The following is a 21,093-nucleotide window of genomic DNA, read 5'->3' on the forward strand; positions in this document are numbered from 1 at the left end:
TAGACAAACAGGCAGACACAAGAGGCAAGTAGATGGCTTTGATGCTGAAATAGTTGAGGTAAATTTGTTTTTGTAGAAAAGCAGTCCAAGTATACATCAGGTCGAACAGCTGTTTCTAGAGTTCCTTCTAAGGTTTGAAGAAAAATTGGTTCCAAGCGAGTTGATTTTGTCTATAATAGTTATAATTTTGTCATTAAAGAAGGTCATGAAGTCGTTACTACTGAGGGTAGTATTGTTCTAATATCTATGGGCACATTTTCCAATCTCTGCCTGTATTTCTCTGGCATAATGTATGTTTGAATGTTCTAACCATCAGCAAATGAAAAGTTAAGGTCTCAGCTATACATAAATGTTTTAATGTACACTAATGTTTTTTGTGTTGGTGATAAAAATTGGCACATTGCTAAAATGCTAAAATTGAATCAGCTTTCTCCTGCTGCTAAGTATAGTTATGATATCGGTCTTAAAAAATCCACCTCTAGCTCAGATGTAAATCATTGAAAATGGATTAAAAAAGGCTCCTTAATTTTCTTAAAAAGCTGGTTAATTTAGTTCCTATCCAACTTTTTTGATGGAGCTCTATAGTACCGTGGAATAAGATATATCAAGCTTTGATATAAACACAATGCTAGTTTGTAGGACCAGTTAAATTGTTGGTTTCGGACTTCATATGGGATTCATATTATAATTAAGACAAAGTAACAGAAAGAGAGGTATACTCGTCCTCGACACCGACCTCACATCTTACTAACACACCTCCGACTATGCTGCACACCTCTGTCAAACACCAACAGACACAAGTGCATGCGTGGATCGAAAAAAAAAAACTTGGCATAAAGCTGCATTGGCATTCATCTCATCATTTCCCTTGAAGGCCCCCAAGGCGAAGTGTTCCCTGCCTGTGCCCTGGCCTACACTCTCTATCAAATGTCAAGGCTCGAGGAATGGCAGCTAGTTAGGAAACAAAACAGCACTCTGCCTTTGGACCAACAACAGAAAAAAACCTCTTGTTCTGCTTGTGATACAGCAGCAAGTTGCTGACGTGCTCCCCTGTGTATAGAACATTATTTTATTACTGCAGATCCAAGATGACCCATTGTAAAACTGTTAAAAATATAATCCGTAAGATTTTTATCTATTCAATTGTCTTTTTTTTAAACTTTTTATTTATTTTGCTTTTTGTTTTACATGAACAGCAGCCCTTGCACAACAATGCAAATGGCCAAAACGACAGGTGAATAAAAAAAGTAGGTAAAGTAAAACAATAAAAGTACTAAATAAAGGGGGGCACATCACTCTGGTTGCACCTTTTGTCACTGCCCATAAGGTCTGCTGAGTATTTGACTCGTCTTTTTTCATGTACACAGTCCATTTATGCCACCGTTGTTCCAAGGTCTCTGCTTTCATTCTGAGAAAGTAAGTCAGTCTTTCCATCGAGTAAATTTCCTCCACAATATCTAGCCACTGACCTGGGCTCGGAGGGTCACTTTTCAGCCAGTTTCTCGTTATGGCCTTTTTACATGCCAAGATCAATATTTTGAAAATATACAAGTCCTTCTTTTGAATAGTACATTCCGGAGTCAAACCCAGGTACAGAATCCGGGGGTCCCTGGGTGGCCTGTAGGAAAAGATCTTTTCCAGAATCTGAACCCCCCGGTCCCAGAAACCCTGCAGTTTTACACATGACCAAAAAACATGCGAGTGATTAGCACTTATCTGCCCACATTGTCTCCAACATTGCTGCTGTTCACCTATTTGTTGTATTTTTAATGTGTGGAGTGATAATAGAGAAAAAAAATAGAAAAGAAAATAGAATTAAATTCCTCCATCCAAACTCCCTCCATCTTTTAAAGCTGGTGGAGGTTTGTTGAGTTCTGCACATAGAATGCCAATCACTCTCAGTCAGTTTAATGTTCAGTTCTAGTTCCCATTTTGATTTTACATATAGTGAGTTACTTCCATTACATTTTTGTAGACCTCTATACAGCTTAGAGGCAATATTCACAGGTGTACAGGTGTTAATATTCAGTTAATATTTCATATCATTACTTGGTGTGTGATTAAAGGAGAGTATTTTTGTCTTAGCTATGTTTAATTTATAATCTGAAATTTGACCATACTCACCTAAGGTTGCCATGAGTCTAGGGAGTGTTGGATTAGGGTTTTGGAGATAGATAATAATATCATCTGCAAAGAGTCCTATTATGTGCTTCTCGTTTGCTATGCCGATTCCTCTCAGCTCTTTATTTTGTCTTATGCTCTGTGCTAGGGGCTTTATGAATATCGCGAAAAGTGCAGGGCTCAGACGGCAGCCCTGACGGGTGCCTCTGTCTAGCCTAAAGCTGTCTGTAAGATGGCCGTTGATTTTTATTCTAATAGTTGGGTCCCTGCTGACTATTGAAGCCCAGTCTCTCTAGCACTCGATACAGAAAGGACCAACAGACCCTATCAAAGGCCTTTTCTGCATCTAGACTAGCCAATACCGCACTTAGATGTTTTTTATTGATCTGTTCTATGATGTGAAAGGTTCATCTAATGTTGTCTTGAGTTTGGCGTCCTTTTATAAACCCTGTCTGATCCTCATTAATTAAGTCGGGCCGGTGATGCTCAATTCTTTTAGAGATAATAGATGTAAACTACTTGTAATCTACATTCAATATAGATATTGGCTGATATGATCCACAATTTTCTTTATTCTTCCCTTCTTTTGGGATTACTGATATCACTGCCTCTTTCCATGATGGTTGTGCCATAGCTTTCAATAGAGTCCAATTAAATGAATCTAATATAATAGGAGCGAGGCCCTCTTTAAAGATCTTATACCATTCATTTGGAAACCATCACTTCCAGGGCACTTATTTGTTTTCAGTTTGTTGATAGCCATATCCAATTATTTTTTTCGTGATGTGAGCAATTAATGTATCGTTTTGAAGTGTTCCTATGGAAGGGAGATCTATTGATGACAAATATTGTATGATGTTTTCTTCCCAGTTTTAGGCTGTGAATATAGAGTTTCAAAGTAATCTTGGAAAAGTTTGTGGATTGCATCTGGTTCACAAGTTATTTTGTTATAGGATCTCTAATTTTGCGTGCCATGTGTTTCATTTGTTAAGCCCTAAGGCGTTTAGCTAGAATTGTTGTTGCTTTTGGGCCTGATTTGTTAAAGCTTTGCTTAGTGAATCTCAATTTCCTTTCCAGTACATCATTCAGAATATTATTTATTTGAACTTTTACTTCTTTAATCTGATTTTTCAAGCCTTTGTCCTCATCTTTTGGTTGTTGCTTCTCTAATTTTTTTCTCCGTGTTTTCTGTAGTTTATCGTATTTTGACTTCATCAACTTGTTTTAATATGTTGTTCTTGAGATGAGTTTCCCTCTCATTATTGCCTTAACTGTGTCCCATATAGTGGTCTGGTCCACTTGATCAGTGATATTATTATATTATCCTTATACTTTACTTAATTTCTCTTTTAACCTCCTTAACAACCGCTTCCCTGTTTAGAATACTAATGTTTAGTCTCCACAGTGTACACTTCTGTCTGTCGTTCAGATGTATAGTCAGATAAATTACATCGTGGTCCGATATACAGTATCTGCGTGAGTCGGTGAGTAGCTGAATAGCGGGTATAGCCTTTTTCAGATGCATGCAGGTTCCTCCAGACATCAATCAAACCTGTCTCTTGAATTAGCAAATTGAGATCTCTTGATTTAAGGCATTCATCTCTTTTTGTACTTGTTGTGACCATAGAGTGGTTCAGGACTGTGTTCTAGTCCCCTGCACAGACTAATACTCCTTCACTTTCAGATGGTAATATGTGAAACAGAGACTTTTCCATCGCCCTCTGGAGGGACGTATATATTAGCAAAAAGTGACAAGGATATTATCAATCCTTCCTTTGGTAATTATGTATCTACCCTGTATATCTCTCTTTTCCATAATTCATTCAAAATTAAGGCTGATGGAAATCAAAGTAGCCACACCTCTTTTCCGGCTGTTTTCACATGAACTAAAAAAGGAGTTTGAATACCCAAACCTATTTAACTTCTCATGTTCGTTTTTGGACATATGGGTCTCTTGGAGTTATATGATTTGCACCTTATCTTTTTCATTTAAGCAAATACCTTACTTCTCTTTACAGGGTTACTCAGGCCATTCACATTTAAGGAAGCACATTTCAGACTATGTGACCCCATTATGTATACCCCTCAAAGCAAGCAAGCTCACACCCCCACAAAAAAAACTCATAACATGACCTGCAATTAGAAAACACAAACATGAACCTAAACAGGCCTCCACAGGTGCAACCCTGTTGGTGGGTCGAGGGAACAGCCTCTCACACAGAGAGGGCCCAATGTCAAGGTTGGAAAATGAGTCAAAAAACAACTCTGCCATCCTAATAGTCCAACTATAAAAAATTAAGCCGTGTGCAGTTCTGTATGTGCAGACTCCCATGGCCCTGTGAATCCGCATGCTTGTGTATGGTGTTTGGAAGCGGATACCTTTTTCTTTCAGGGCTTTTTTGATCATGTTATATACATTGCGCCTTTTTACGATTTCCGACGTGTAGTCATGGTCGAAGTAAATTAATCTTCCACCCACTTGTATTCTCTTCTTTTTCCATGCTTCTCTCAATATCAACTCCTTGGTGGTAATAAGTTAAAAACAATGGGTTTTGGGGGGGGGGTCAGGTCGCGATCTAGGCGCAAACATGTGGACATTGTTGTCATCAAGGGAGTGGGCTTTCTCCTTGAGATGTAAATGGACAGCGGAGTCCAGGCCTGAGGAGTTAGCTCTCCTGTGTTGGGCCATGCGTTTATGCAGTGGTTGTTTTGTTTCTCGAATGTCGAGTTCTTTTCATTCCTCATTGCATTGGACAGCATAAACCAGGTTGCTTTTGTGGGTGTGTGGTGTTCTGTCCTTGGGATGTACTAGTCTCCATCTGAGTTAGTTACTGGGTTTGAAATACACAGGGATGCAGTGTTTGTTGAAGATCCTCCTGAGTTTCTCTGATACCCCAGCCACATACAGAATGACTATGTTGTTTCTCTTGTTTTCTTTTTCTTTTTCAACCACTTTGGTTTTCTTTCCGAAAGCAGCTGCCGTTTTCAGAAAGGTCCAGCTGGGGTAAGCACAAGTTGTGAGGGCACCTCTCAGGTGCTTGTGATCTTCCCCTTTGGGCCTCTGAGCTGGTGGGTATGTTATCAGCTCTGTGTTGCATTGTTCTGATAACTCCAAGCTTGTGTTCCAGGGGTTGGTGAGAGTCAAACAGTAGATATTGATCTGTGTGAGTGGGTTTTTCTGTATACCCCAATGTGGAGGCTCCTGTCATTCTCCATATGGACGTCACAGTCGAAGAAAGGCAAACTGATGTCCTTGACTTCTTCTCTGGTGAACTTGATGTGTCTGTCCACTGAGTTTATATGTTCGGTAAAAGTTTGCACCTCTTTGGATTTGATTTTTCACCCATGTGTCGTCCACATATCTGAACCAATGGCTCAGTGTTATTCCTTTGAAGGAGTTTAAAACCTTGTCCTCTACCTCCTCTATGTATAGATTTTCCACAATAGGGGATACGGGTGAACCCATGGCACAGCCGTGTTTTTGTCTGTAAAAAGTGCCATTAAACTGGAAATATGTGGTGTTCAAGCACAAATCCAGAAGATTCAACAATCTGACCTCAAAGAGCTGTTCACAAATGGCCTCCTGTGACTCTAACGGCTGTGTTAAGACCCAATAGAGCACTAATAAAGCTGAAAACCAACTTCCCGACTGTCGTTGGCACTTGGGGCACGAAGGGTTCCAGTGACATCATCAGCCTTGTGAACGTCCTCACTAGAGGTTAAATACCTGGATCTCACACCAGTTAGTTGGACCAGTCCCAGCCTGGTCAGATGCGTACATGAACTGATGAAGCCTCTTGGATGAGAGGGGAAACATCTTCCTAGACAAACAACCAAGTCCAGTTGCTTTTGACTTAAATTTATTTGGGTATAACGATGACCTGAGAATATTGATGAGAATATGAGAATATTTACAGGCTTATTTTCTTCTTCTTCACTTTGAATGAATAAAGTTCCTTGGCGATGTGATGATAAATGTGAGCCAACACAGGATCACGTTTACTGATTGAGTTAAAATTAAAGAGCTGGTTACCAAGATGTCCCAGTGAGTGTCATGCCGATCATCGCACAGACAAGTATCCATCTACACACACACACACGCACACACACACATGCATAGCACTCTCCACACAGGGAGAAGAATACACACAAAAAGTCTCTGGGTGACCAGCTGGTAGCAGTTATCTCTCCCCGCAGAGCTGCAGCGTTAATCACACATGGATCTCTCTCTCAGACACACACACACATGCACGCGCGCACACGCACACACTAAACTACCATACTCTGCTTCAAAAGAGGCACCTCTGAGTCAAGCAAGAGACCTCAAACAGTGAGCCACAATTACTTATGGCCTGACTAACTGTTCTGTTTTTGAGGGCCTCACGCACACGCACACACACACACACAGACACACACACACACACACACACACACACACACACACACAAGATTGTGCAGACACACCATATTGCTATGGGATTATAGTGGACCCCTGCTGAGGAGCTGAGCTGTCTTGCCTGACAGATGCGCATTTGTGTGTGACTGGTGAGTAACGTCCAGTTTGAACAAACACAAAGGTTCATGGTAGCATTCTAACCCAAAAGTAGAAGAAATGCAGCCCTGGACAGGAGGAACAGAGGTATAATGACCAGAAAGAACAGGGCCAATAAGAGCAAGGCAATCTCGTGTTCATCTGGGGTGGATTGAGAACCCAAAATTCAAGCCTTGGCTGGTTTATACAGCTAACTAATGTTGAGTAGCAAATGAAACATATGGAGCAGTTTGGGGCTTGATCTGTCATATGTTTTAACAATCATAGCCACCACCTCTTAATGAAAAAAAAAAATCTTGATTTTATTAATGATTGATACAATAGCATATGGCAGCTTTAATCATCCTTTATTGGTTACATATTTTTGTGTGCTTATCATTACCATCTAGTGGTACTGTTGGAAATTACCCTGTTCTCCTTTTGCAAAGAAGAATATTTATTGGGTCATGTGTCTCAGTTTCATCAATTAAAACACAGTGCTGGATTCAAGCAGATGAGAGATCTCAACTTATTTTGACACCCCAAAGGAATGTACAGCCGCTTGTGCCGTCAACACAAACCAGCATCAAAGCAGGGGGTAGTTTTGTGTCATTTGTGAATGATTTGTTCAAAAGAACAAATCTTTTTTCCAAATAAACCAAATCGCTATTCAGTTCTCAGTTCAGTTGAGCTGTGTCACAGACCCACTGAGTAACTGATTCAGGTAATTGGTTTGCAGATTTCCAATTCAAATAAATTCTCAGCTCCACCACCACCACTACTTTGTTTTCTGTGTTCTGTTTTCTCTTAGCTGCTGAACGAGCCAACACAAGTAGACAAGTGTCAAGTGTCAAGAAACGGTACTTCTGCAAAACATCACTGCAGTCTTTTCACATTGTCCTTTTCTTTCTGAGAGCAGCAGTTTTCATGACTTGGTCGATCACTTTAATTATCTTCTGGTAGCCAGTATTGATAATGCTGAATTATTGAAACCTAAACAAATTTCTAACAAATGTAAAGCCCCATGAAGAAATGCTGAGCAGCTCAAAAGAGACTACCCTAAAAACAGAATGGAGGTGGAAAAACAACAAAACTGACCATTGAGCGCAAACTTTTCAAGAACAAACAAACAAAACTACAACAATGCAATGCATTTTCAGACTTTTGGAATGACAAAATTCTTCACATCAGTCTAAATATTCCAATTATTAACTTCACTTCTAACTTCCACCATTTTGTGCCACTGGACACAAGCATTTCCCCACTGTTGATTCCAGAACTCTCACTGATGCTTCAAATCAACTCAAATCCTCTGCCCCCTTGATCTGTTTCCAGCATCCTTTTTTAAATCTCTTTTTAACATTTTTTAACAGATGACATCTTATCAATAGTTTACTGTTCTCTCCAAGTTGGCATATTTCCCTATTGCATAAAAACAGCAGACCACTTCTTAAAAAAGAACAACCTGGACCCAAATGCGATTAGCAGCAATAGGCCAATCTCCCGCCTCACCTTTTGTAATAACATTAGCGAGATGGTTGTACATCTGCAACTTTACGGCTGTGTTACAGATAATAAAGTTTCATCATATATTCCAGTCTATTTTTCACATATAGTATACCGTGGCACAGAAACAGTTCTTTTAAATGTTGTTAATGGTAACAGTAAAATATCCCAGTGCAGCATTTAACACTGTGAATCATGGGACCCTGCCAGAAAGGCTGAATGTGTGTCTGTCATGGTTATCTAGTGGTTTGAATCCTTCCCAAAAAAATAGAAATTTCACTGTCATATTTGATTTCTACTCCATTCACAGATTGTGTCTGGGGTCCGCGAGGGGCTTATTTATGCCAATGACACACCACTTCTCATCTCATTAGGGGCGGCAGTAGCTCAGTCCATAGGTGACTTGGCTGGGAACCGTAGGGTCGCTGGTGGACCATATATGGAGCGTGGACTGGTGGCTGGAGAGGTGCCAGTTCACCTCCTGGGCACTGCCGAGTTGCTGTTGAGCAAGGCACCGAACTGCTCGGGGCGCTGGTCACTGGCAGCCCCCTCGCTCTAACATCTCTCCTCAATTGCATGTAAAGGTCCTGGTTGTGCATGTGTGTATTTCGGGCCTGTGTGTGTAACATGTATGATAATAAGAGTGAAAATTGAATTGGGATAAAAATAAAGTAATTCTTCTACTATCTACCGATGACTTCCAGCCCATGAACTTCCTGGTCAGCTGCTTGGAAGAAATCCACATCTGAATTCTAGCAAACCCTTTAGCTGAACAGTGAGAGGCAACTGGTCTTATAGTATCTGGAGTCAAGATCACTGAAAACAACTGACCAGTTCAAAAACCTAGGCGTAATCTTAGATGGTGATAACATCAACAACATCACCAAGGTTGCCTTTTTCAAACTCAGAAAAATTTCCAGAATCAAAGACTTTCTTTCCCAAACTGACTCAGAGAAACTCATGCACACATGTTATGAGCCAGCTAGAATTCTCTGTTTATCGGTCTTTCAAACAAAACGATTCACAAATTACAAGTTATTCAGAACTCAACCGCAATTCTAACCAGGACAAAAAGATCAAATCATATTACTCCTATCCACTGAAACCTTCATTGGTTAGTTGTTATTTTCAGAGTTCTGCAGTGCATCTCAGACATACTGTCATTTTATAAACCCAGCAGATCTCTCCAGTCACAAAGTGGAAATCTCCCCCATGTGCCTAGAGCGCTTTCAAAGTCCAGTGAGATGACATTCAGTATTTATGAACCTCAAGAACGAAACAGTTTGCCTGCTGATCTCACAGTCGCTTGGACACTGTGTTCTTCTTTAAAACCAAAGTAAAGACCTTCCTTTCACTTAAGCCCTTTATTTAAGTAACAAATTGTCTTTTGTACTGTATGTTTGTTTGTATGTGTGGATGTATGTACTATGTAGTTTTATTAACTGTACTGTGTACCGTATGTTTGCATGGATGTCTGTTCATTTGAGAAAAAATTGTTTCTATCTGTCTCTTTGGCGTTAAGATGTAATTGCCCTTTCTTTTAGAGCCCTCCATCTTGTCACATGTATGGCCACTTTGTGTGTTGACCTTTTTTCACTGCTTTGTAAACTTTTGTAAACACATTCACCTCCCTACTTCAAGTCCCTCCCCTATATGTTAGCCTCATAATAATACACACACACATGCTCCTATTACACTTCTGCCCTTACTACAAGCCTGTCTCAGAAGTTGGAAGTTCTGGATTTCCGAAGTGTAAGCAGCATAACCGACAATGACAAGCTCAATTGGGTAGACCAGCAGCTGTTCACAGCGTCACCAACATGGCGGCCTATTTACATCTAGCGAGGAAATGCTTCTACAGACACGGATATTGGAATACTTAGCAAAAAGGCAAGTAGAAGTGCTTTCATTAGTGGGTCATATGATCAATTACCATTGTTTAACTAACTCTTTGATGCATGTAAACTTAAATACAATTAACTTGATAAAAAATGTACGGATTACAACTTGAAGGTGAGGGAAGTAATCAGGGTCATGGTTAAAAGAAACCAAAACAGACTTTGGATAGGAAATGAACTGTAGATTTTAGATTCTTTATTCAAGATGGTTTATTTGTCATATACACAGTTACAGCAGCAGTCATTGACAAGAAAATTCTTGAGTCTCAGGCTCCTTAAACAATGCAATATAAAAGAAAATGTACTGTAGAAAGAGAAACACAAGTAAAGAGAGCAACCTGAGATCTAAATTAACACAAAAGTAGTGCAAAGACATACTACACATTAAAATTCAAGTGAAGCATCCCCTGATTAAATCAGACGGTCTCCTTTAAAATCAAAGGACAGGTTCATCATTTTTCAAGTCTGTCTGGAACAATAGTCAGATGCCCATATGAACATTGAGACATGTTCATACTGGCTATTTAAATATCTTTTTCTAATGCACTTTTAATGTAACTGATGGGGGACAAAATCCGCAGTCATTGTCTTAGTAAAAATGATTCAAAGGTGAATCTGAAGCTAATATGAGGTTTAAAGATATAGTCCATAAGGTTTTAATTTATGAAATTGTCTTCTAAGTTACTATCTATAAAAGAGTGAGTTAAAAGGATGGTGATCATATGACCCACTAATGAAAGGCCATGTACTTTCGTTTTTGCTGAGTATTCCAATCTGTGTGTCTGAACATTTTCTCTCCAAATACAAATGCACCGCCATGTTAGTGACGCTGTGTACGTCAGTCTGCAGTCGTAGGTCAGCCCAGACGGAGCTCATCACTGCCATATATTCTGCGTTCACTTGTACTTGGAAAATGGGAACTTCCAACTTTTGAGTCGGGTTTATAGTAAATGCAGAGAGGTGAATGAGTGTCAATAAAGTTTACAAAAGAACAGTCAACACACATAGTGACCATGAACGTGACAAGATGGAGTCTCTGAAAGAACAGGCAATGACCTCTTACTGCCAAAGAGGTCACTAGAAACAACGCATCTCAGTGCTTACGGATTACAGCTATAAGCCATCCAAATTACAACAAATTTCAGGGAAACACTGTAATTCTAAAAATATCGTAACTTAGTTAGATAGCCACTTTAAATAATTTATATATTTCAGAGTGATGAAGCCTCATTTCAGAATATATTTTCGCACATAACGTGGATTAGACTGTGGATTTGGTCGCTCATAACTTACATTGAAAGTTCATAAGAAAAAAACCTCAAGCAAGCCCAACGTGTTTCTATGTTCACATGCGTCACTCTTGAATAATTGTGAACCTACCCTTTAATCATGCTTTAGTTTGTTGTTATTGTAGGAAGGCTGTAAAATGTGTATTTTTTTTGTCAAGTTAGAGTTATAATCAAACATTAAGACGTGTTTGTGTCCTCTGTCATGTGTCTGTGGTAAATCCACTGAAATTCTTCCTCTTTCCTTATTTTTTTTTAATCTAAAACTGGCAGTAAGCACCTCATCTGGCTTGTTCCTCATCCCCAAATATCCTGATTATCCATGTTTGACAAGTTGGTGATGATGACAGCTGCCTGCTCTGTGTGTCCTGAAAAGCTTATTATTTAGCTGAAATGCAAACTTGAAATTCAGAGTGGTTGTTGTCAGAACAGCCCCAGTGTCTCTCTCTGAAGGTGGATTGCATGGCAGAACCTTTAGCACCCGGGTGCATTTTATGATTGTTTGCTGTTATGTTACATCCTGATCACTAAGGACACACAAGGCCAAGGATGTTTGAAAGGTTATTGTTAGTTATGAAACTATTTGACTTTAATTCGGATAGTACCTGAATAAAAGAAGTGAGTTAGAGGTCATTCAAGAAAGCTGAGGTTATTATTTCTAAAACTATTACAGCCGAGAGCACACAAGCCCTGTAATTACCACAGATAATGTTGTATAGCAGTGAAATGAATTACCTTTTGAAAATGACACTACCTGACCACCTCCAGCAAAACCATTCCCACCCAGTCGGAGCGTATGGCTGTGATTCATTTACGCCCCATACCTCTTATGCCCATTACCTACTTACAGCTTAAAATTGTTTTCAACTTCAGTTTGGTCTCTCTGTGAAAATCCATCAGGCATGCTAAACGTCTCAGTTCTTTTCCACCTGAACCTCCTGCCTTCAAAGGAATTATATTTTTCATTAAAGGTTCAGCACTAGCAATTTATTTTCAGGAGTTTTGAACATGACTCTGTGTTAAAGCCATGATGTGAATATAGTATACTCAGTGTGTTATCTACAGTAGACAGGGGTCGGCATGCCCCAGTTTGGAAAAAGCAGGCAAGAGGACAGGCATAGATGCTATGTAATGTAGAGCTGTGGACGGGAGCAGCAACTAAACATATTTTAGTTACCTAAAGAAATCCATGTCAGGTTAAAGGTTGAATATGGAGAATGAGAAGAACACCAGCATCTAGTGTCTTAAGATCGTAGTTGCAACAACAACAAATGCCATGTTCGTTGCGGAGTGTGTCAAGCGATCAGCCTGCGCCATGTCACGTGCTGAATCATACAGGGTAACGACTAATTTCGACTAATCAATTAATTTTACAACAGTATTTAACGTTAGCCACTCTTCACCTGGGAGTCCTTCTTTGAGTGTTGTGGAATCCATTAGCTAGCTCTCAACTCAAAATGATTCCTTGTTTCTGTAACAACAGACTACCCTGGCAACCCACAATGCCGGCTGCTATTGGCTGGTACAATGAAAACAGAACTTGACAGAAAGTCATTGTTAAACTGTCAAAATGTTTTAAAATATTAATTTTAGATTCTTTTTGGCAGTTTACAAGCCTTTTATGAGAAAGGACAGACAGGAAATGGAGTGACGGGGGGGCATGCAGCAAAGGGCCGCAGGTTGGAATCGAACTTGCGGCCCCTGCCTCAAGGACCTTCAGCCTCTTTACATGGGGCGACTGCTCTAACCACTGTGCCACCGGTCACCCCTAAAGATATTTTTTTATGGAAAAGCAATACTTTCATTCTGTATCTATCAAAACTCCCTGTGGCTGTGTCATTTTTTATCTGAAATATAGCTTTTAAAATATTCTTAAAGAAAGATTCTACATATTCAACCTTTAAGTGTACACTATATTTAGAACATTTTCACCACTTTACCTTGCTGTCAGACCTTCCTTTCCAACGGGGAACTGGAGTCATTATCTATGCTCTCTCCAAAGCCATTTGCTGCCATATGTGACCTTCCACATCTCCAACATCTTCCTTGCTCTTTCATCCCTTTTTTCCACTTTCCCTGTACTTTCAGTCTTTCACAATTAGTCATGGCATGACTGAGACGTTGACGGTAGGAACATGAAAATCTGAATCTGGGTCTGGCCTTGTCACGAGCAATGTGCCTCAGGCTGCTTTTGGTACTGGCAGCACCTTGGAGTATGTTAGCTGATGATAGGAAAAAACTTTGATCTTTGATTTGATATTATTTGCTTGGGAATTTAGAGGTACCCATTTGGAGGTTTGTGACCTGAGCTGCCGCTGCTTGTTACTCTGCTTCTCCTTGGAGCCATATAGCCAGAAGTGTACTAAATTATAATGGGCATAGGGCATTTGGGTGCACTGTACCAGCATGCCTTGCACAGTCTGATAAAAATTCAGTTGCTTAACAAACACTGAATGTGTAATGTGGAGGCGAGCTCTGATACCCCTTCTAGCCCTTGAGACTGCAGCATGCCCACCATAAATCTCACTCTCACTGTGGACGTATGGAAACTATCTGCCTTACCAGAGGGAACTATGGGGAAGGTTCAGGATAGCCAATACATGTGGTAATGTGTTCAACACATTGACCACAAGTACATTTAAATTTAAAAATATGCAACAAAAACAACGTGTAGGGGTAGGGGTGTCTCAATTCCCTCTGGCATTCATTGCGTTTACATTCAGTTTAAAAACTGATTATACTCGGATTAAGGCAATCATCCGGTTTCTCAAACGTCATGTAAACACTGTACTCGGGCTAAAATCTGAGTTTTCATACCCCACTTCAAACGAAGGGGTATGAGATATTATTCATTATTACATAGAATCCAAAGAATCTACTGACTCACATGCATTAGTTAGCATGTTGTGTAGCTAGGCCAGCTACAAAACCTTTTTTGCACTCTGTACTACATACCATAAACTGCTCCACCCGCACTTCCAAGACGTTTTTGTTTTCTGACAAGTCTTCACTTTGCTGCAGACAAGCGCAAACGGATGCTGATAACATAATGACGTATCGCGCTCGTTCATAGGGGTATATTTTCATTTCTTCCCCTTGTAACACGGGGTAGGGGAAAGTGGTGGGGTACAAATGAGACTTTGGATTGGGCCTGTAGGAAGGTAGAGACAGTATGGTAGCACTTTTACTGAGCCTCAGAAAGGAAGAGAAGACACTGTAGCGATATGAATCCAATCCGCGCATTCATACAAACACACTCACATACACCACATTTTTTGTTCAGCGAGTGATGGTATGATTTTAAAATGAAATGTCACAGGCACCTCAATTATCTCTGTCTGAATTCAGTATGAGTGGGAGCTGGTGAGGACCCGTGGGCTGCAGGGCAGGTACCTGGGCAAGTCGTGGGCAGCCAAAATTAAATGGAGGTCACACTGTCTGGTTGAGATGGAGGGAAAGAGAAGACACAGAGTGACCTTGTGGAGGATAGACACATATAGGAAGTGAGAGGAGAAGGATGAAGTGTAGATGATGTAGGAAGGGATGAGAATGCAGTGACAGAGTATGTATTCAGTATGAACACCCACCCCTGCCCTGGTCACTTTGTACTTGTTATCTTTTTATTTTAGAATTGACTGAAGTTATTCTGTACTGTGTGTGTGTGTGTGCGTGTGTGTGTGTGTGTGTGTGTGTGTGTGTGTGTGTGTGTGTGTGTGTGTGTGTGTGTGTGTGTGTGTGTGTGTGTGTGTGTGTGTGTGTGTGTGTGTGTGTGTGTGTGTGTGTGTGTGTGTGTGCGTGCGTGCGTGCGTGCGTGCGTGCGTGCGTGCGTGCGTGCGTGTAAAATAAATCTCTTTGTTGAATTTAAGCATGTGAAATATCAGGTCATACATGGCACTGCAGGGTTCCCCTCTCAGAGTGGTCAGTGGTCCCATAATGTGGCTATTTAACTGGAATAATTAGAACCCAGTGGGTCTGAGAGGCTTTTAGCCTATTGTGTAATGTTATTTACCAAGCCTCTGTCTTTGAAGAAGAAAAGTTGCTGACATGGTTGACAAGGAGAGGAAATGGGTAGGGAAATCACCAGGGAATTTCTTTCTTTCAGGAGTTTTACTGTGAAGCCAGATATCCGTTATTTGAAAACTGTGACACAAATTCGATCAAATTGACTGGCAGCATGAAGGGAGAACTCGCTGAATATATGTCTAGGAGCTCTCTGAGTGAAAAACAATAACTCTTTAAAGAGTCGCTCTTCCATTTTTTCTAAGCTGCCCATCCTGTTCAGGTCACAAGGGACTACTTGAGCCTTTCCCAGCATGCACTGGGCAAGAGGCTAAGGGCGTACACACTGACCCTGTCTCTAACAAAGTATTGATATAATGATTTGCTTTGCCAAATACATATTTAAAGGAGACATAGGCTGATGTTCTGACGTTCTTATCCTGCACAGAAACATTAAGGATGTGGTGGATGTTTGGGCCACTCACCATCATGCCTCACCGCCACAGCATCTCTGCTAAATCCACACTGAGGCCACATCCACACTACTACGTGTTCAAAATAAATGCATCTCTCATCATCCCTTGCTATGTTTACACCTCGCATCCTCACTATTGTTTCTGAGCCCCTTAAACAGAGACGTTTGGAAACACTAAGCTTTGAAAACTTGAGGATGGCATTGCATTTTAGTCTTGACGGGCAGAAACAAAGACCTCTTGAAACGATGATGCAGACCCATTATACTTCATGATGGATAATGCTCCATAATGCTCTAATAGGTCACCCTTTCAAATCTCTTTTTTTCAACCCCCATTACCGCCTTACAGACAAAAAAACATGGGGAGCCGATGTGCAAAGACTCTGTCTTTGTAGCTGTGGCTGCTGCCAGTTTCAGAGTGCATATTGAGCTTTGCCAAGTGATAATGCAGTTGGTTATGCAGGAAGCGGAGGCGATATTAAAAAGAATTACTTAACTGGATCCCTTTGACTTCAGGATCACGGATACACATTGATTTGATTGATTATTTTAATATGAAATAAAAACACAAGGTTACTCTGCTGCGTCATATTGCCCTCAGGCAAGCCGGTAATAACAGAGTTGAGCCTGATTGGATATAATGGACATGCTCTGCTGCTATAGCTAAGGTATGGCTAATGTGAGCCCTGACAACATGACTACTGTTAACACATTTCACCCTGATACTGTTTGTCCCTCCTTGACCTCCACAGCCTCAACAAGGGTCTGACAATCCTGTCTGCCCTAACGGGCTCATAATCAGCTAAGACCTGCCTTTAACACAGGGGCTTAGTAATTAGATGGCTTTATGGGGGGCTCCTGAGGGGCGCGCGCACACACACACACACACACACACACACAGACAGACACACACACACACACACACACACACACACACAAATCTCTTGTTCTGTCTGGGGCCATAACATGCACTCAAACACCAACTGTTGTAATGCAGAATTTTAGTAACCATATGCTTGTACATGTGATTTACCAAAGCCCACCTCTCTCAACTGGGCAGGAGCCGAGAAGTGTGCACAGAACAGTTGTACTCACACTGGTCAAACAAACTAGAGACAGACTTTAGATGTGAATCATGCTTGGGCACTGTATGAATGGATAGTGTGAGTAGACCCTTGCTGTATTTGGCCAGGACTTAACAGTGGGAGGGGCTCCTCCTCCTCCTGACAGGCCATTTGACCTCTGTGTTTGTGTTTGGGTGGGTGGGTGAACAGGGTGTGTCTGTGTGTGTGAGCTATTTCTGACCTCGGGGATAGGCTTAACAACGTGTGTGTGTGTGTGTGTGTGTGTGTGTGTGTGTGTGTGTGTGTGTGTGTGTGTGTGTGTGTGTGTGTGTGTGTGTGTGTGTGTGTGTGTGTGTGTGTGTGTGTGTGTGTGTGTGTGTGTGTGTGTGTGTGTGTGTGTGTGTGTGTGTGTGTGTGTGTGTGTGTGTGTGTGTGTGTGCATTTTGTCTAGCCTGATTAGGAAGTGCATGGGGGAAGTGTGACCTCCCATGAGACTGATCAATATTTGAGCAAACAATCAGCTCCAAAAAACCCTCCCTGTCATCTTGAATGACTGCACATTAGCGTTGTCATTAGGGCTTTGCATCAGAAAAGTGGGATTTGAGGATTAAACCATCAGCGCTCTTGAAGAATGTGAGTGACTGCTCAGAAGTGGTTTTGAAATTAGACAGCTCTGACTAAAGATATGCTAAAAGCGTATGCCTTTTGTTAAATTGCATACAAAATGTGTTGCATTTCATTCATTAAGAAGAAAAATAACCTTGAGATCCCATTAAGTGATACATCCGTGTACAGACCAGTGATAAATAAAATGAAAAACATGAATAAATGTAGAAATGGAAAATATAAACAGTTCAGTTCAGCTCTGTGACATGACGGAAAAGGCTAAACAGGAGCAGTTGGCTCAAGATAAAGAGGAGCAGATTTAATAGATTGTGACAGAGGGTTCAGAGGGCACCACAGGCACAGGGCTCGCTGACTGTTTCAGTGTGAATATGGAGTAAATCATATGCTGCAGCCTTCTCAATTACACATCTCACCCATAGAATCTTTAAAGATGGACGGCTTGACAGCTCTCTTAAAGTGAAGCTAAAACATCTGGATTGCCCCCTGGTGGCTGGCTGCAGTATGGGTCATAAACAAGCTCCAACCACAGATATTTCCCGGTTCTTTCAATAAGGAAGTGCCAAAAATTGGCCACTAGGGTCAGTTTTCATAATAGAGCAATTTTTCATTGAGGCCCATGTTAAACAGACTGTTTTCACAGCACAATTCAACCTATTTAAGGCCTGGACCCAAACATACAGACATTCTAGTCTGCATGTTTAGGTCATATATCCATGCCAATCTCCATTTTTTTTTTGACCAGGCTAGTTTTTATTTTATTGGAGGTTAAAGTTTATGAATAATTAGGGGTGCAGCCTCTAGAGCGACAGCTAGCCTCTGGCCCTCACTTCGCCTCATAGGTATATGTCAGCGAGATGGATGTATCACCCTCCCCCCAACGTCACATACATGCCCTTTTTTGGAAAGAGGAAATGAGGAGGAGTCAAAGTCTTGCAAGGCAAGGACAATTGGAATAAATACAGTCTATAATCGCAACCCAACAGAACACCTAAAGGAGATTTTGGGTCGATGTGCATCTGCAGCGCTGCAGTGGTCCACCAATTTGTAATGCCAAGCTTTACGCTAACTGTTCACCCAACATCCTACAGTGCCTTGTCTGTATTACTTAATGTTCAAAAGACTTTGATGTTGCATGTAATTAGTTTGAATTAAATTCTAATGCAACACACATAACCCTAATCCTTAACTAAGATGTAGAATTGATGTTCTGTTCATTTGGAGTGTGTCTGCAGCCTCTGTTAAAGCTGTGGGATCAGTTTCCTGCAGTTCTCTCCTCTCCGTCCTCAGCCCCTCCCTTCAGACGGTAACCTGTACGAGCACTAGCCATTCCCAGCGTCACTGTGATCATGACCACTGTATAGCAACACTTATATGAGAAAAACCATCCTGTTTTCTTTGTAAAGCCCTTTAAGATGACACACTTTGATTCAAGGCTCTTGCTCAATACAGACACATGAGCTTAAATTAGCGGCAGTCGTGAGCCTTTGGCTGTGATCAGCAGAAGGCTACATTTTTATTACTGTTTTCACTCCATCTCTTTGGTTTTATTGTTAGTCTTAATTTTATTTGGCCGCTTTTCAGTGTAGGCAGTTGTTGGTTTTGTGTATAAATTACAGGGAGATTAAGAATAAAGTACAGCTGTTCAATGACCCTCGACAAACACTATTTGTAAACGACATCGTGTTTGTGTAATAGAAGCTGGCAGATGGGTTATTTGAACATAGCATGCATTTATTCATAAACTGCAGTCTGTATTTGACTATTTTTTATGGGATTTTATACTGAGTTAGTTGAATTTTGATATTGTATGACACATTAAAGAAATATATTTTATTTACAAGGTTGGTGTCTATTTGTTAGTCTGTATTACCTTTATCAAGGACATGAGTCTGTACGTTCGATAAAGCAGTTTTATGTAATGGAGACGTTGTAATGTGAAGAAGTAACAAAAGAAGAATGCGCCTCATCCTCCAGTAGGTTTCATTGACAAGGAACTGCTCTGGAGGCCCGTGTTGGAACACCTTAATTAATTATTAATAATAATAACACACTTGTTGGTTTTATCTGTAGAGGGAAGGAAGATCCTTACTTCCGACCCCCATACGTATACTGCCATTGCTCGGACCACACCCAAATTTGTACTCCACCTCCATTTAGAGCTCAACTTTTTTACTTTTTACTGCTCATTCACTTTTAGTTTTTATTATTATTATTATATATTTATATATATATTATATATTCAATAAAGATTCAAATGTATATGTATATACTTTATATAAACTGTATATATTATATATGGACTTATGGACTGATAAAAATGAGTGCACCATATAACCTATAAAATAATATTTTGCATTTCCTGGTGAACTTGGCTGTATTGTCAGTTTTGTTACAAAGTTGTTGATTGATCATAAACTCACAGCTGAACCTTAAAGCAGTTATGGCAACACGTGCAGGAATCACACTAATAGTGAACGTTCCTTTAATCACACACCCATCGAGACGTCTACCCTCACTTGGCAGAAAAATCATTTCTTGTCTTTATCCTCGAAGCGCGCTCCTGTAGGCGCGCGTAAAGGATTGTGCGCGCGCTTGGCACGGCGCCGCGCACTCAGCCCTGTGTGTAGTAACCCAGAGCAGTGAGGCTCTCAGCTAGACATGGCGGCGGATCCTAAGCCGGACTGGCTCTCCTGCCTTCCCTCTTCCTGGAGTTATGGGGTGACTCGGGATGGACGCATATTCTTCATCAAGTAAATATCACGCGGACGCATGGATTTACGGACACGCACTGACGCATTTTTCCTGTTTGTCTTTTCTCGGGTTCTCTGTTCACCTCTCCCCCGTTTTCTTCCACCAACAGCGAAGAAGCAAAGAGCACAACCTGGCTGCATCCTGTTACTGGAGAAGCTATAATCACGGGGCACAGAAAAACTCCAGGTAAACAAATGTCTCTTTATTCTATCCCTTCGAAAACAGCGCACGCACACACGCACACGCGCGCAACACCTGGGAAAGATTGTCCCGAGCGTCACGGCGGAGGAGAAAAAAAAAGAAAAGAGGGCGACAAGTTGCGGAGAAGAGCCGTGAAGACGATGAGGGGAGATTTGTTCTCTCTGCAGCAAAAGCAACAGCCTCCTCTGTTCCGCTACCCTCTCTCTGCCCTCCTCTGGCGGACCATTACGCACGGCGTCCTCCCCCCCACCACCACCGCCCCCTGGTCGCTCCACCTGGACACTTTGCGACACACTTTTTAAAAGTTCCGTCACGTAGGCGTGAACCGATTTCGGAGCCGATTCCCTGCAGTGGCATTTGACATATTTCCCAATGAAGCCAGCTATGCTGCAGAAATCCAGTGTTTCTTAGCACGTCCAGGCGCCGAGGCTGCTTATAGAACAATGCAGTGCGTCAGTGCAAACCCATATTCCCAAATATATATATGGCACATCTGCCGCGACGCCAAAGGGATGGCGGGTTCCATGCAGATCACATCAGCAGTGCGTTCAGACAGCTGGAGGCTGAGCTGCACACAATGATCCAGCGATCTACAATGTCTGCTCTGCTTATTGGGGAAACGGGGGGTGGGATG

The 21,093-nt window shown here is 41.2% G+C and overlaps 1 protein-coding gene across 4 annotated transcripts in view; it reads left to right on the forward strand.

The window, feature by feature from the left end:
- Positions 1-20,154: 20,154 nt before the first annotated feature.
- The window catches only part of LOC310962756 (pleckstrin homology domain-containing family A member 5-like), a 207,314-nt gene continuing 206,375 nt past the window's right edge, over positions 20,155-21,093 (forward strand). For all 4 annotated transcript variants that reach the window (XM_083935313.1, XM_083935315.1, XM_083935316.1 and 1 more), the window contains exons 1-2: positions 20,155-20,257; positions 20,368-20,444. In XM_083935313.1, coding sequence (XP_083791439.1) covers positions 20,166-20,257; positions 20,368-20,444 — 169 coding nt within the window. In that variant the 5' untranslated portion in view covers positions 20,155-20,165. The remainder of the gene's footprint in view (positions 20,258-20,367; positions 20,445-21,093) is intronic.

Source organism: Echiichthys vipera (assembly GCF_963691815.1).
Source record: "Echiichthys vipera genome assembly, chromosome: 20".
NCBI classification, from domain to species: Eukaryota; Metazoa; Chordata; class Actinopteri; order Perciformes; family Trachinidae; genus Echiichthys; species Echiichthys vipera.